The following is a 16,670-nucleotide window of genomic DNA, read 5'->3' as shown; positions in this document are numbered from 1 at the left end:
TTTTTAAGTAGGTTAATAGCAAGAAAAGGTCCAAGGAAAACCTTGGACCAATACTTGTTGAAGATGGTCACCTGAAAAACAGGGATGAAGAAAAATCAGGCATGTTCAATGCTTTTTTTTTTTTTTTTCCCCCTTAGTCATTAATACTATTAGTAGACCTTGGGCTGCTTGATGCCCTTCAGTTGGAGGCCCATGAGTGCAGGATCAGTGACTTTCCATTTGTGGACACTGAAATTGTGACAGTTGTATCAGCTGAATGTTTGTAAGTCTGTGTTATCCAATGGGATTCATCACACAGCAGTGGAGGAGCTAGTGGATGTTATGGCAGGGTACCTCTCAGTTGTCTACCCTAGGGTCTGTGGAGTCTGAGGAGGTCCCCACTGACTGGAAACTAGCCAACAGTATTCAGATTTACAAGAAAGGCCTGAGGGAAGACCCAGGAACCTATAGACCTGTGAGTCTAACCTCAGTGCGTGGAAAAACTATGGAGAAGATCGTCCTGTGTTCTATTGAAAGACATTTAAAGAACAGTGAATCGCCAGGCACAGTCCATGGGGAGTCATGTTTAGCTAATATGATATCCTTCTATGATAAGGTCAGTTGCCTACTGGAAGAAGATAAGGTGCTGGCTGTAGTTTTTCTGGATTTTAGTAAGGCTTTTGATATTGTCTCTCACAGGGTCATTCTGGACAAATTATTCAGCTGTGAGATGAGCTGGTCACAGTGTGCTGGTTGAAGAACTGGGTGAATGGCAGGACTCAAAGGGATGTGGTGAATGGAGCCACATCTGGCTGGTGACACCAGCAGTATCCCTCGGGGCTCAATCACGGGCCTGTTCTGTTCAGTGTTTTTATCAGTGATCTGGATGTAAGAGTTGAATGCACTCTTAGCAAGTTTGCTGTTAATACCAAACAGGGAGGTGCTGCTGACTCTCCAGGGATAAGAGGCCTTGCAGAGGGATCTGCATAAATTGGAGAGTTGGGCAATCATCAATGGCATGGAATTAAAGAAGTCCAAATGCCTGATTCTGGACCTAGGGCAGGGTAATGCCAGGCACAAGAATAAATTGGGAGAGGAGTGGCTGGGGGGAGCAGCCTTGCCCTCACAGTGGCCTTAGGTGACTGTTGGGTGGAGGCAGGCACAGGGCTGGACAAGGGGCAGTGGAAAGGGGCCAGGGGCTGCTGTCTGACAGCAGGATCAACATGGATCAGCAGTGAGCCCTGGCAGCCAAGAGGGCAAACTCCATCCTGGGGTGCATCAAACAGACATTAACTAGCTGGTCAAGAGAGGTGATTATGCCACTGTATTCAACATTCGTGTGGCCTCACCTTGAGGGATGTGTGCAGTTCTGAGCCCCAAAATTTAAAAAGTTTATGAAGGTTCTTTACTACGTTCTGAGGATGAGCAACAAATCATGTTACAGGGCTGGAAGGCATGTCCTGTGAGGAGGGACTGAGAACTTTCAGTTTGTCTAGTTTTGAGAAAAGGAGGCTGAGGCAAACTTACAGCTCTCTTACAGCTTTCTGAGGAGGGCAACTGGAAAGGGAGGTGCTGAACTCTTCTCCCTGGTATGGAAGCATGGGAATGATTTAAAGTATCATCAGAAGAGGTTTAGACTGGACATTAGGGAGCATTTTTTTACCGAGAGTATGGTCAAGATACTGGAACAGGTTTCCTAGAGAGGTGGTTGGTGTCCCAGGCTCATCAGTCACTTGACAGTTCAGTGAGAAGAGTATGCATCCTATATGTTTCCAGCAAGGTTAGTTTGACATTTCTGCCACCTCAGGCTTGATACTGGCAATTTTGGTGTGTATTTTTATTAAGATCCTGGTTTGGAAACAACAAAATGATTGTGTAAAGTTAAAGATTCATTTAGCCTTTGTTTTTTATAGGTTAAATGACAGTGAAATTGAAAGGCATCACTTTAAAGATCAAGATACGTACTCTGACAAGTCCGATAAGGAAAATGACCATGACCACGAGGAATCTGATAACGATGGATTGGGGAAAAGTGAAGAAAGCGATAGTGACACATCGGAGCGACAGGATGATTCTTATGTCGATCCAGAACCAATTGATATCAAGGAAACTACTTATTTAGAACAGAGTCATGAAGAACTTGGGGAGGTAAAAGTGCTGTTGATGTACTGAGCAAGCAGCTTCTCCAAATAGTAAGCTGATATTTTAAGGGTCAGACTACACTTGAAAGCTGACTTACAGGATTGGCTTTCGTATTTTCAGCAATAAAGTATAGAAAAGGTTCTGTTCGCCCATATTTTGCTCTGCTTTGGCACTCTTGTGCTAATGTATGAGATTTTAACAGATAATGAAATTACCTGGTGTATTGCTCAGACAGAAGGTACAGAAAGGGCCACCTGCAGCAGAAGTTCATCATGACTACTTTTGTTGTTCTTTTTTGTTCTTTTGTTGTTACTTCTGTTTGGGTTTTATTAACTTAGTCCTGTTTTTTTTCAAGTAAAAATCTTCTAAAAAAATAAGTTGAAGGTTTGAATGCAACCTGACACTTCTTTTTTTTTTTTTTTTTTCCTGCAAGAGAGAAGTTAAGCAGTTGTAGAGTCTGCAGAATTTAGTGGAAGGCTTGCCGTGTTTCTGATGTCACCTTGCATTCTAACGATACCCCAGAGTTGTTACTCCACTTCTGCAGGTTGTTTTATGTATTTGCCTATACAGGCAAATATGACAGGGATTTGTAAATCAAAAAACTTGGTAACAGGAATCGAAATAAACCTTGTCACTAATCTCCTCTTTCTCCTTAAGAGAAATGACTATGTGATTTGGTTTTTTTTAATACTCATGGAACTTGAGTATCTTATGCTTTAGTACTTTCTAGTACCATTTCTAGACAAAGCAGTATTTTAGGAGAAGCTGAGGAGTTTTAAGTGACAAATTTTTGAGTATGCATTTTAGAACTGTTCTGAAAAAAGAGATACCTTTCCTTGCTTTTCCTACAACCATTGCTCTTGATTTCAGAATCTATATGGGATAATATCTTCCCTCTTCCTGGGCAGAAAGGAGCATATTGGAGTGTGGCTGCTGGTTTTGCTCAGTTACCCTTAAGTCATGTTCATTTTTTAAGGAAAACCACTGATGCTGCTGACTGATCCAAGGCAGTGAAAAGCATAAATATGTCAGCTTTCATGGCTGGGAAAAGCTGGGAGAATGAACAGCCCTTTGGAGTACAAGCCCTGCATTTGAGAAGAGAGTAATGCACTTGGTGCCTAGGAAAGGACCAAGGGAGGATTTCTGAACAGCATTCTACCTCAAATTTTTCCAGCTTAGGAATGATGAAAACAAATGCAGTTTTTAATGCTGAATAGTATAACTATCATACTTCATTAAAGATGTATCATAAGTGTATTTATAGAAACTTGATCTAACTTCATAGTTGCTTCAGCATCTCGGAGTGCTTTATTTTAAGTATCCATTTCCCATTCTCACTGCAACCTTAGAATATTTGACCCATCTTCTGGAGGATTGTTTCCTTTCTCCTTTCTGTAAGCAATTTTTTGGTTCATCCTAGGCAGGGGAGGCTGCTCAGACAGAAGAAGTGTCTGAAGAAAACAAAAGTTTGATCTGGACACTGTTGAAGCAAGTCCGGCCAGGAATGGACTTGTCCAAGGTTGTACTGCCTACATTTATTTTGGAACCTCGCTCTTTCCTGGACAAGCTGTCTGATTACTACTACCATGCAGACTTTCTGTCTGAGTAAGTCAATCCTATCTCGGGTTTTCATTCTTACAATTTTTAAAATTAAAGTAGGGTAACAGTGTCAGATACTGTCATTTTCTGAAAGCTAACTGCCTTGAGAGCTCATGTGGTACATCTTGAAGTCTGGCCCCTCTTAGTAATTTAATAGCAATTGTGTTGCAGGCATTTCTGCTTTAGCTTCTGAAGACTGGTTGAAAGACTTCTGAAAATGAGTTTAATTTTTTTCTCTCGAAGACACATATTTAAAATGAGAAACCAATACTAGTTAATATTTTTTAATACAGTGTTAAGTTCTGTCCAGATTTATAGTTGTCTGCTCAAATGTAGCAAATAAAGACTGTAAATAGAAATATTATTCAGCTCAGAGCTCTGCATGTAAGTAGGCTGGTAGTAAAAAGATACTAAACTAGTAACCTGTAAATGGAAGAACCTGAGTGGGGATGGGACAGAATTTAATGTTACAAAGAACAGCCTCAAATATGGAAATACCATTTCTGGCATTTTTGTTTTACTTCAATTTTCAGACAATTATTTGAAAACTTTAAATTTTGTGAGATTGGGCTGAAAGTTTTACAGTACTGCAAATCACTAACTTGTTTTAGTCAGCTCATAGATTCAAGATATGTCACAATAATTGATAGCATGTTATAAATGATGCAATACTGACACTTGATCTGTGTTCTCTGCTTCACAGAGCTGCTCTTGAAGAGAATGCTTACAACCGCATGAAAAAAGTAGTGAAGTGGTATTTGTCAGGATTCTACAAAAAGCCAAAGGTATACTTTCACATATTATTTTGTCTTTAGTCATTGTGTCTAGTTTGAGGGCTTAGGGACGTGGTGGAGTAAGTTTTTCTTTTTAAATTATATTGTAATGCATTTTTTTAAAAAGCAAGGTAAAGTTTTCATTGCTTATACAAACACATCATGGAAATTTTTGGTCTCTAGCCATGCTTAAAATAGACTATATTCTGTTGCATTTGTCCCTTGGAGTAGAAATTGAACTAAGTATTTTTTGATAAAGTTGAGCCAGTTTTGTATGTACCATTCTTCAGTGATAACAGTCTGAAATTGGAGGACTAACGTTTCCACCACTTCATTTAGCTTTGTGCTAAATACTCTTCCTAGTCATGTTGTTGGGAAATAGTATCGACAGAAAGTACTTACTACCTAACTTCAGACAAAAGTTCTGTAATAATTCTGCAAAAAGACCTCCCTTGTATTCTGTGTCCTTACAAGTAGAATAGTTTAGTGGATATATTGAATGTCTGATAATTTTCCTAGAACGAAGAGCAGAGTAATTGAGCGTAGTATTCAAATGATGAAATCAAGTACCATGTACTTTAGCATATATATTAGGATAATTTTTTTTCCTGTGTGTCTTATCTTCAGTGATAGACTGATAAAATGTTTTGTGACTTGTGTACATGCATGGTATGGTTACTCTCTATTCAACTTCTGTTTAGGGACTAAAAAAGCCGTACAATCCTATACTTGGAGAGACTTTCCGCTGCATGTGGATTCATCCAAGGACAAACAGCAAGACTTTTTATATTGCAGAACAGGTAGCTGCGATAACTAGAACAAATACTTTTAAGAAAAATCAATGTATTGTATATTTGTGCTAGTTAAATACTATGGTAGTTTCAGAAAATGGACTGAAATGTACGAATTGTATCCTAAAACCTCTCCTGGTGAGCATAGTTTTCTTACAGATGTCTCTTTTAAGTGTGTCTTCCTAAAGAGAGAGAGGGAGGAAGGTGTTTCCAATATTTCTGTTCCCTCTTCCTCTGGGACAAGTCACGTGCTGATTTTCTTAATTCTTGAAATTCAGTAGGTGATTGCTTGATCTTTATCTCTGAAGATTTTAGTCAAATTTCACATCTATTAACTGCATTCTAATATGTGCAGCCTGAATTTTGCATTGTCATTATCAGCTTAAGGCTTATACTATATCTACTGTATTGCTTGTTCTTGTTTTTGTTTTTCTCAAGTATGTGGTTTTTTTCCAACAGGTATCACATCATCCTCCAATATCTGCCTTCTATGTTAGCAACCGCAAGGATGGTTTTTGCCTTAGTGGTAGCATTCTGGCCAAATCAAAATTCTATGGTAAATAATGGGGGTTTTTTGGTTGTATGTTTATTGAGGGGTGTAAAATTGGTGCACGTGAGCTGTGTTTTTTGGGTGAAAGAAGGCTGTTAGAAGAGTCAGTGTTTTGGTTGTGGTACTGTCCTTTCCTTACAAAGTTTTTGCTACTGGTCTTCAGAATTTTAGTTTTTATTTTTGGAGTATTTTACTTTTTAATCAGAGACACTGTGTATTATAGTGGCTTCACTAGACAGGATAGGTTGCAGTGCTAAATATATTGATGTTCTTAATTGTATTCCTTAGTTATTAGGGAACGTTGACTGTTGTCTTGCAGGATGAGAAATGTGACAGTCTGTCTTTGAATTTCAGGGAATTCATTATCTGCCATACTGGATGGAGAAGGACGGCTAACGTTTCTAAATAGGGGAGAAGATTATGTAATGACAATGCCATATGCCCATTGTAAAGGTAGTGGGTTTTTTTCGTTCTCTAGATGGCAAAGTTATGAGAAAAGAAGTTTGTTATTCTAAATAGTTAATTATTCTAAATAATGTACTGTGTTGGATTCAAACTTGTCAGCTGAGAAGAGTGTTCTGAATATTGGCAACAGTGGTGGCTGTAGGCTTCCACATATTTTATCAGGAGAAAAATACATGTGTTGTTTAAGCCATGTTTTAATTTTTGACACAGAGAAAGATTTTTTTTTTTTTCATATATAGTAAGAGATAGTAAGAGCGTGTGTGTGTATATATATTTATATAGTAATCTGTCACTACGTTACATTAATTTACTGTTTGAGTTGCCTTTTTTTAGAGAAGCTTTGAGCTTTTCCAATATTTTCCTCTTGTAAACATCAAAGGCAATGTAGTATCTATACCATAGTGTGATTTGATTGTAAATCATGAACATTTGTCTTTAGTTTCACTATGGGAAATGGGTCAGTGCTTTGTAAAGCTTTCTGAAAGGTCGGTAATAGCACAAAATAGATTTCAGAATTGCTCATTTTTAAGCTGTAGCTTATTCAGTATTGTCTACCCCTGTACTCCAGAATGCCCTTTCAGAATAGCTAGAATTCTCTTTCAGAAGCCTGACTGTAAAGTCACCAAATATAATACTTTCTTCCTTTGAGATATATGAAGATCAATTAGCAGAAATAGGTAATCTGAGTTTAGATTTTTCTCTTTCCATTGTTTTTTAATGTTTTTAATATTGTGTTGTATTTTTTTTATACCTTTGATGGCAAAAATAATACTGAACAGTTAAAGCACATAACATATACACATACATTCAAGTCAAACAGGAAGAAGGAGAATTAGTGTTACTAATAAAGCTGATAGGGAGAAAGGTAGAAGGATATGCAGGGAAGGCATATTTGCACATGCATCCAGTGTATGTAAAATACATTCAGTGATTCAAACACTGGATTGCAGGGGGAAAGATAGTAATCATGGGAAAGCAAGTGTACTCAGCACTGTCACCCTTGTACTTTCAAAAGTCTTTAGGGAGTGATCAGAGTTGTTGTACATTGGTTGTCCATGAATGTCTTCACCTGTAGCCTGACTGTACATACTGCTTCTTTTTGAGTGAAGTTTTTCTTTGCTGTCTTTGTCATAGATTATTTTCTTGTCTTAACCTCAGAAGCTTCCCTCCTCCAGTAATCTCCAATAAGACTAAACATCACCCTTGCTAGAGCCGGCAGCTTACGCTGCCAAAGATACGTCTTCATAAACTGTTTTTCTGCTTATCTGTAATTCACTTGGATCTTTTTGTTTCTGTTTGGGTTTTCTTATTTGGCAGAAAGATCGTGATTATCATTAGGAAAGGCCATCTGAAAATACCAGTTTTCCTCTGGCATAAGCATGTTTACTCTAGGAATTGTACCCAAGTAACTTAGAGGTTTTGTTCAGTTAAAAATACTCATTTTAGCTGTTTTTTTGTTTTTGTTTTTTTGTTTTGTTTTGTTTTTTTTTTTCTCTTGCAGGAATTCTTTATGGAACAATGACCTTAGAGCTTGGAGGAACAGTCAACATCACCTGTGAGAAAACTGGCTACAGTGCAACAATTGAATTCAAACTCAAGGTTAGTAAGCGCTGTGAGTGGGCGCAAGAAGCAGAATGAACATCATGTCCACTCACATAAGATAAACAAAGGTTTCTAAACTACTTCTAGATGGCTTCTGAAAATTGCATTTGCCATCTTTGAGGCGGAAACTGATTTAAAGCTGAAAAAACAGTTTTCAAGAAGTGTGCACGTGGAGAGGGAAACTGCATTCAGTTGAAATTATAGGGGAAACATAAAAGTTGGGAGGCTGTGTTAACTGACAATTTGCCTTGTCAGTCCACAGGATACATGTGCAGCCTATGAGAAGGCCAGAGAAAATCCCTGGCAATCGTTGTTGTTTCTACAAAAGATAATCTCTAGTAACAAATGGTCCTTGGCAAAGCTGTGAAATTAGTGCTGCAAACGACTGTGTCCTTTGGGATATCATTGTGTCACTGTTTTCTGCATTATTTTCTGTTTTCTTTCCACATTTCTTAGACAGTACTTATACTCAGCAAATCTTTTAAGAAGAAGGGAAAAAGAAACTACTTACTCTGGTTTTATACTTCTTTTGGGGATTGAATAGGCAGAAGATACAATATTAAAGCTATCAGGGCTGTTTACAGCACATTTCACAAATTCACATTTTCCCGTAACATTAAACATATGAACAAAAATCATATGTTATTCAAATAAACATGAAACCATTTCTTTTTGTTTTGCAGCCTTTTTTGGGTAACAATGACAGTGTTAACCAAATATCTGGGAAAATTAAGCTTGGCAAAGAAGTTCTGGCTATTTTAGAGGGTCACTGGGTAAGTAGTGAGTGATGCTCTTTTATAAATGCTGGCTGATGGTTGAGACAGGTTAAAATAGCACTTAAATACAAAAAAGACTCATGTTTACAAAAAAGCTAAGTACTGCTTTTGTAGAAAGTATTCAAGAAAGTATAGAATCAACATTGTTCTATTTGCAGCTGTTAAAAGGTGGAAAAATGCACATTTAAGTAGTTTAGGAAGAAAATGAAATGTTGCTTTACAATGAAGCTTGCAAAATATTTTGGTATATGTATTAATTCAATGAAGAATTGTTATGGCACCAGCATGAAATATTTAAGGTTGTTTCAGTTCTGGTGAGGTGACATAGCATCCCTTGGTTTTGGGTGTGGTAATGATTCCATCGCATCACTGTTCCAAGCTAGAACCTAGCACAGAGGGCAGAAATTGAATTTTGAAATTAGCATATCTAATTATTCTTAACTGCATGCATTCAAAAGAAAATAAATTCTTATTACAAAAAAAAAGGCAATTATTCCTTGCTTTTTTATTTTGGCCCTCTCTGAGATAATTACAATTAAAGTAACAATCATATCTGTTACAGGACAGTGAAGTTACTATTAGTGACAAGAAGACAGGTGTTTCAGAGACATTCTGGAACCCAACATCTGATATGAAGCAGCGTAGGTTACCTAGATACACTGTGAAGTTTGAAGAGCAAGATGACTTTGAGTCAGAGAAGTAAGTTCACTTTAGAACCATGTATTTATTTTGCCAAAATAAAACTCATAGTCTTCTCCAAATTATAAGCAAATTATCATTACTTTCCCATGTTTGGTGATACTAGCCTTTGATGATAAAAGAAAGTAAGACTGTTAAATATAAGATCATTATTTATAAACCTTACAATCATGGAAATCTTGACAGAAATGTACATAAAACATCTGTTAAAAATGGTAATATTGTCTTTGGTGGGTGATGGTAATATTCTCTTTGGAGGGTGGTCCATTTACTTAGCCTGTAATTGAGGAAATTGTTTGCAATTATTTCTGTCAACCAGATTGTGACTCTGGTGACTCTGTATGTTGTTCATTTGTCAGGCTTTGGCAACAAGTGACAAAAGCAATAAATAATAAAGACCAAACAGAAGCTACTCATGAGAAATACATTCTGGAAGAAGCTCAGAGAAAGAGTGCCAAAGAGAGGAAACTTAAGGGTGAAGAGTGGACATGCAAGCTGTTTGATCAGGATTCAGTCACAGGAGAATGGCACTACAAATATGCTGAGTGAGTCCTGGAGTGCTTGGTAATGTTGCTGAGCCACTTCCTGTGGTTTCAGGAGCAAAAGAACTGAGACACAGAGCTTATTTATGTATAATGACATAGCTGTGCTATGTTCTAGATTTTTTTGTGGCATGGCACTTTGGGGTGCACTGTCCTCCCTTTTTCCCCCCTTAGACTGACCAGAACAGCTACACAGATTTCCCAGACTGGAAAATATGGTACCTATGGGCATACCAGCTGGAAATCAGAAAATCTTGTACCTGAAAATCAGAGAAACCTGTGCTTAGTTGGATTGAGCTATTTAATTTGTTACATATTAGAATAACTCTGAGAATAGCAGGTTTACAGCAATAGTTAATGCTGGGACCAGTGGTTCTGCCTGCCTGTCAAATATGCCCTGCACATGAGTGTGTGTGAATCAATTTGTGTGATGCTCTAGGTCAGAAGATGAAGATGTAGCTGTCTCCCTGATTGCTGGAGGGATGCATTCTGTGTCCTCACCAATGTTGCAAAAGTCCACTTGAAGCTGAGCCCTTTACTAGTGACGGTTTTCACAGAGCACCCAAGTTCTGCTGATTTTTTTTTTTTCAGTACCCAGCATGCTTCTGTATTGTAGGGATTGTAAAAGTAAAATAGCCAAAGATGATACACACAGAGTTAAGTAACTTTGGAGTTACTGTAAGTAACTCCAAATGCTGTAAGTATATTCCCATGGCTAAACCTGGGAGGCCTTTACCTTTCTGTACAGGAATGGCAATACTGAGGTCATGGCCTAAGGGTATGTACAGGGAAGAGTATGAGATTCCTGAGTACTCTACACGTCTCCAGCAAATTTGCAACTTGGAGGTTTCCTGGAACCAAACAAGGAATCTGTGTATTTATCAACTCTCAGTAAATTTATTTTCCATGAATTTCATTGGTTTCCTGTTAAGTTTGTGCACACTTTCACCTCTGAAAACATCCTGCAGCAGGGAAATTCCCCAACTAGACTAAATGCTCTGTGAAGCACCCTGTCTTGGTTTGAACCTTCTAGTGCTGTTGATGCCTCTTCCTGCTGGAAGAGTTATGAACGGTCCAGCTGAATTGACTGCCCATACTCTTGAACCCTGTGTAAAACCATTAGGAAAAGGACAGTACTTGAAATCTGTTAGACTGTCCTCTGCAGCTTTAAGACCTGTCTTGTTAATCTGCATTATTTCTGGTGTCCTTGAGGCCTTGTGGTTCAAGGATGTGCCACAGAAATTTTGCTATGTGCTAGAAAGCAGTCTGCACTGTCAGCATTGCCTGGAAGAAGCCTCTCTCTCCTTTTAAGCATATAATGCTGGCTCACCACCTGCTCCATGTAGAGAGCAGTCTTCTGCACTTACTATGAAAGATGTGTGCAGTGAGCTGGAGCATTTGTTAAGGTATCTGGATTATGGATTTAGGCATCTGGATTACAAATACAGAAGAGAGCAATGCCTAGTTCTTAACCCAGTTGCCTCAGATGACATTTAATTCAAGTCAGGTTAAGCTAAGATGTAAGTGCAGGTCCATGTTCACAACATCTGAAACAGCTACAACTATTTAAAAGGCATACGGAAGGACACGAAAGGAAATCCATGCTTAATCTACTCTCACTAAAGCTGTGTGTCAGAACATCCTTCCTGCAGCTCACTTGCAGTTTCTGTCCTGAAAAGCCCGTGATCAGCGGAGATGTTGGTATTTGCCTTTGGCTGCTTGTTGTTCTCTAATGAGCTATGTCTCTCATGCTGTTGTGGTTTTTTATAAATTCTGTATTAGGCTGTAATTGGAAAAGCACTCCTAAAAATCAGAACAAGAAAACTGCATATCTCATTAGTGTCTCATGACACTAGTCTTGATTACCATTAGCCACTAAGGGATGGAAGCAGGTTTGAGGTAACTGATTCTTAAACTCGCCTTCCTAGGCATTTTTTAAAAGAAAAAAAAAGAAAACTCAACAGAAAGCAGTTAAATATTTTTAAATTTGTCTAATTTCCCAGTAGTTCTAAAATAATAACTGTATCTGAAGTAGGAAATCTCTCCATGTTTGCAAATACATATGATCGGCAAAAAAAGATACATAATGATATTGGTTAATATAATAGTTTATACTCGGCCAGCTGGCTGGGGGTTTGATCTGGACATGAAGTTCATTTTTTGGCCCTATTTTGGCCATTTATTGGCCCTTCAGGTTAAGACTGGACCATAGGTAGAAGATAAGATCGTAACACCATGTCTGATTTCTCTATAGGGAGATTTTTTGCCTCTTCATACTGAGTAGTTTCTGAGCAAGGAAATATTTCTTATTTAAATTGCTGTAGTGTTAATAATATTCTCTTTGTCTAGTACCAGACCATGGGACCCTTTGAATGATATGATCCAGTTTGAAAAAGATGGCACAATCCAAACAAAAGTTCGACATCGGACACCAATGGTATGTTCCAGTTCTGACAGCACATGCAAGATCCAGGAACTTGTATATGTTGCCCATTATGTGTATAAAGATCATCAGAGCATTGGGATTGATGGGAAATGCTATTATCCTACAAAAATGTTGTTTACACAGTCCAAACAATGTCTTTCACTTCTGTGTTGCATCCTAAGTGGTAAAAATTACTTGATTGGATACGAAAATAAAATACACAAACTTGAGCTCAGCAGTTTAATGTGTATTTTCCTTAAATGGGAAGATGCACAAAATTCAGACTGCTAATACATCGAAAATTTTAACTTGGACTTCTATTAGATATTGTGCTTTTAACTGTCACTGTTGGAATGTGCTGCTTTGCTAGAGTTCTGGTTCTCTGGAAATAACATAAATTTATCAATTTTAGGTTACTGTTCCAAAAATCAAACGAAAGCCAGCCAGTCAGAAGAAAGGAGAGTGTGGTTTCTCCTCCCCAGAGCCTGATAACCAGGATTCCTCTGGGAGTGAAGGTACGAGAAGATACATTTACATACAGAAATAATAAATTTATTTGACATCTGAAGAGTTCAGTGTCATGCATACTCTTCTTATCTCAATGTTTTTACTATGCTTTAGTTCTATCCAACATGAAGCACATTCTGGAAAACAAAAGGAGCAGAATGGCTCATGTTTTTAATTGCAGATTTTCTAGTCTTTTTAAATGCAGTGTAGGTAGGCTTAAGTGCTGCACATATTTAGTACCTAGGGAAAAAGAATAGTGTTCGTAAACTCTTTCCTTTCTTAAAAGATTAATTGTTTTAATTTGTAGATTAGTACGTGGCTAGAGGGTAGATTTTTGTTGTTGATAATGTTTGCAGAAGCTAAACAATATGGCGAGTGTTTAAAAGACATTTCAAGCACTTAAGTTGCTGTCCTTCTGTGATATAGGTGACTCTGAAATTAAGTTTTCAATAGAAGCTAGCCAGAAAACTTTCTTCTCATTTTTACAACAGGCTTAGTTTGTCATTCATACTTTGTTCCTTTTATGGCAGCAGTGACTTCAGTCAATTACATCTGACTTTTGTATCCTTCTAGCACAACTTCTGAAGCATAATACAAGAATAAGGAAAAAAGGGGCAGACCTTGGTGAACTGCAGAGTGCCATTGAGTCTATAAAGGAAACACAGGAAGACATTAAGAGGTAGTACTACTTAAAAACTAATTAAAATGGTTTATAGACTAGTAATTTCATAGCTTTTTTTTTTTCCCCATTAGAGGCTGGTATGTATCTTTACTCTTCTCTAATGTTGATTGCTCATTGATGTTTCATAGTTTTCCTCTAAAGCTGCCTTCTGTAGGGAGCCCTAACATAGTAGAAAATGTCTAATTGTCCAGTTTGTAATTTACAGGATACTGTTTTCTATCTTACAGGGAGATCATGGCGCTACGAAATAGAGTCACTTCTAATTCATCACCCTGGGACTACCATTCCTTGCAGTTTAAGCACTGTGTCTTCATTATACTCATGGTTCTGCTACAGCTTATCATTAATTTCTTGTTCAAATAAGAAGTATGAACAAGGGCCTTCTTGAACTGGAATGATCGAACTGTTACTGGGGACCATATTTTAAGCTGGACTTCAAATGATGCAATATTATGTAAAAGAACTGTGTAGCAACAACTTACAGAACTTTGCCTCAGCGTTCATGGTTCAGAATCATACTTCTGTCTACCCAGTTGCAGTAAGAATGGTGTAAGTGCCAGTACACTCTTCCGCCTGGTGTGTGCCTCTGTCTCGCAGTCATACGACATCAGCCTTGTGTTTATATTGCGTCATACGCTGTACTGATGAATCTTCACCACGGAATAGATCAAGTTAAATACTCAGAGGTCAGACTCTGTAGGTAGGATGGGATTCCTGTTATGGTAGAATGATAAACAGGCATACTTCATTATATATAAACCTAGCATTTTTGTAACAAAGGAACTTTTGAAGTAGTCAGCAGCTTTTGTAAATGGCATTGGGTGTTTGGAAGTAAACTTTTGCTTAAGGTCAAACAAATACATTATTATACAAAAAATTGTGAGTATTAGGAAATGGCAAGTAAAAAGCTAAAGTCTTTGGGAAATCTGCGACATAATGTCCGTGATTTGTTTTGGAAGTATGAGGTTTTTATCCTGAATTACTAAAGGCTTGTAAGCCAGCTGTTTTATAGTTTAAAAAATTCAGATTCATCATAAAAACATTCCTGCATCTACTGTACAAAGCACATTTTTAACAGTACAGCACCGAGGAAGGTACTGTCTTGGTCTGCTCTCTCTCATGATTTCCAAGTATCAAGGATTTCTGGTATGTTTGTAAGTCTTCAAAAGTCTACAGCTTTGAATTTACATTTGTGTATGGCCATGTCACAGTAAGCAGACAGACTGCTGACGCCAGGACTCATGGTTATTTTTGAAACAAAATGTGAAGATGAAGAGGTGTGCTTAGTGTGTAGCTTGAGCTGAATCTCCAAAAGAATAGGATTTGGGCAATGTCATGAGTACACTTGCAAATGAAAATGTATGTGTTTACACAGGGAAAGCTCAGAAATTTTGTGATGGCTAACATCATATATCTCAAAACAAATGAGAGGAAAATCCAAGTGTTTGTGAAATCCTTCCTTACTGCAAGTGTATACTACTTACCAGAATACATGGATGCACCTTTTTAGTATGCTGTAGCCATACAAATTCATGCGAAGCTTAAGTTTCAATTCAAAACCAGGGTTTCTAACATTTTTTATTTGAAGAAATATAGGCATGTATAGAATTTGTAAAATTCCAGCAAAAAATGTAGTGTGGGTGTTTATCTGGTGAGTTCCCTGTGCCAGTCAAGCATACCAAGGCAAAAAGGGGCTGTAGAATTGTATTTTCAGTACCCCAGGTGAGACAACAGGACACAATGTGAAGGACAGCCAAGTTCGTTTTCAGAGGATCAAATCCATCCTGGGCAGTGGAACAGTTCAAAAGTCACGCTTAACTTTTTGCCATGGCCACATTTTATCCCTCTGCCTTGGACAGCCTACCTGACTCTCCAGGTGATCTGCCTTTCTGTTCTGCATCAGTCTCACTAGTATTTAGTGAAAATACTGTTTACTCGTTTATCTATCCAGCTTCCACACACCTCCCCTTCTCTTTTACCTTTCCTCTTCCTTGGGCCTCAGCTGCATAAAAGTTAATTGTGTAAGCAGTGAACTGCAGCATATTTATTACAGCTTCACATTAGCATGGTTTGGTCTTGAATAATTTTTCTGGAACATGGTATATTAGCCAGATCTTGTAGCTATGGGCAAGACCAAACCTGGTTGGACTTCTATTAAATCTACATCTCATAAGGTAAAATTTGTGAACGTAGAAAATTCCTTCATAAACAACAAAAAAAAAAGATTACAAATGCCTCAGTCTCTAAATGGAAACTGAAGTTGTCATCCATGCATGAAATGGCATTAAGAAAGCAGAGTATTGTGACATTGACTTAGTGTTCTCAGCCTGGAATTTGGCCATTCATTATTGCATTCAGATGGCAACGCTTCCCTTGTCTTAAGATCCATTACAAGCCTTTAAACATATTCTGAACATATTCTCATTGGAGTGAGATTTGGGCAATAACTTCAATCCCCTAAAATAATAAGATCCATTACAAGCCTTTAAACATATTCTGAACGTGAGAATAATCCAATGAGTGAGATTTAGGCAATAACTTCAATCCCCTAAATTCTCTGCTAAATTTGTGGTGTTGAAACTCTTGACTGATAGTTACAAGCTCTTATCTCCCTTGTAAATAGAAGTGTCCTTCTGCCTTTTCAGGCTGATTTTTAAAATCACTTCTATTCAAGAGCAGTGAATAACACAGTCTGCGTGCATTTTTACATGAACCGCATGGTAGTGACTGGATTTGACCCAGCCAGTTGGCTGGCAGCTTGGTGTTAGACATTGTCAGACTAAAAAGATGCTCCACAGCTGAAGTTCATGCTCAGCTCAAGGCAGGTAAAAGACTTGAACAGAGCGAAACAAAATCCTTATGCTTGTTTTCCTTTTCAACTTATTTTTTAGAGTTGAATTCTGTTGAAGAAGTGTTTTTAGTGATGATCTGGAAAGGTAAAGAATATGTGATGAAACGTTTTGAAAAGTAAAATTGCAGACTTCTGTGAGACCGTATGATAAATTCTGAAAAGTACAGTGAAAACCTAGTAATTCTTATTTTGCTGGGTTTTGTATGATGTTCCCTCATTTGAATAGAACAAAGTAACTTCTTCCCTAATTTTTACTGTACAGTTGGTCACAGATGTGTATGGATCAT

General features: G+C 37.8%; 1 protein-coding gene across 8 annotated transcripts in view; it reads left to right on the top strand.

The window, feature by feature from the left end:
* The window catches only part of OSBPL8 (oxysterol binding protein like 8), a 72,464-nt gene extending 56,709 nt beyond the window's left edge, over positions 1–15,755 (top strand). For all 8 annotated transcript variants that reach the window (XM_017733265.1, XM_017733264.1, XM_017733270.1 and 5 more), the window contains 14 exons: positions 1,893–2,127; positions 3,542–3,726; positions 4,424–4,505; positions 5,195–5,293; positions 5,744–5,840; positions 6,189–6,287; positions 7,801–7,898; positions 8,585–8,674; positions 9,240–9,376; positions 9,736–9,921; positions 12,268–12,355; positions 12,756–12,858; positions 13,424–13,529; positions 13,760–15,755. In XM_017733265.1, coding sequence (XP_017588754.1) covers positions 1,893–2,127; positions 3,542–3,726; positions 4,424–4,505; positions 5,195–5,293; positions 5,744–5,840; positions 6,189–6,287; positions 7,801–7,898; positions 8,585–8,674; positions 9,240–9,376; positions 9,736–9,921; positions 12,268–12,355; positions 12,756–12,858; positions 13,424–13,529; positions 13,760–13,895 — 1,741 coding nt within the window. In that variant the 3' untranslated portion in view covers positions 13,896–15,755. The remainder of the gene's footprint in view (positions 1–1,892; positions 2,128–3,541; positions 3,727–4,423; positions 4,506–5,194; positions 5,294–5,743; positions 5,841–6,188; positions 6,288–7,800; positions 7,899–8,584; positions 8,675–9,239; positions 9,377–9,735; positions 9,922–12,267; positions 12,356–12,755; positions 12,859–13,423; positions 13,530–13,759) is intronic.
* Positions 15,756–16,670: the final 915 nt, after the last annotated feature.

This window comes from Corvus brachyrhynchos, unplaced genomic scaffold, assembly GCF_000691975.1.
Source record: "Corvus brachyrhynchos isolate BGI_N302 unplaced genomic scaffold, ASM69197v1 scaffold32, whole genome shotgun sequence".
Classification (NCBI taxonomy): domain Eukaryota; kingdom Metazoa; phylum Chordata; class Aves; order Passeriformes; family Corvidae; genus Corvus; species Corvus brachyrhynchos.
Note: the sequence above shows the minus strand (reverse complement) of the source record. Positions and strands in the feature narration are given on the sequence as shown.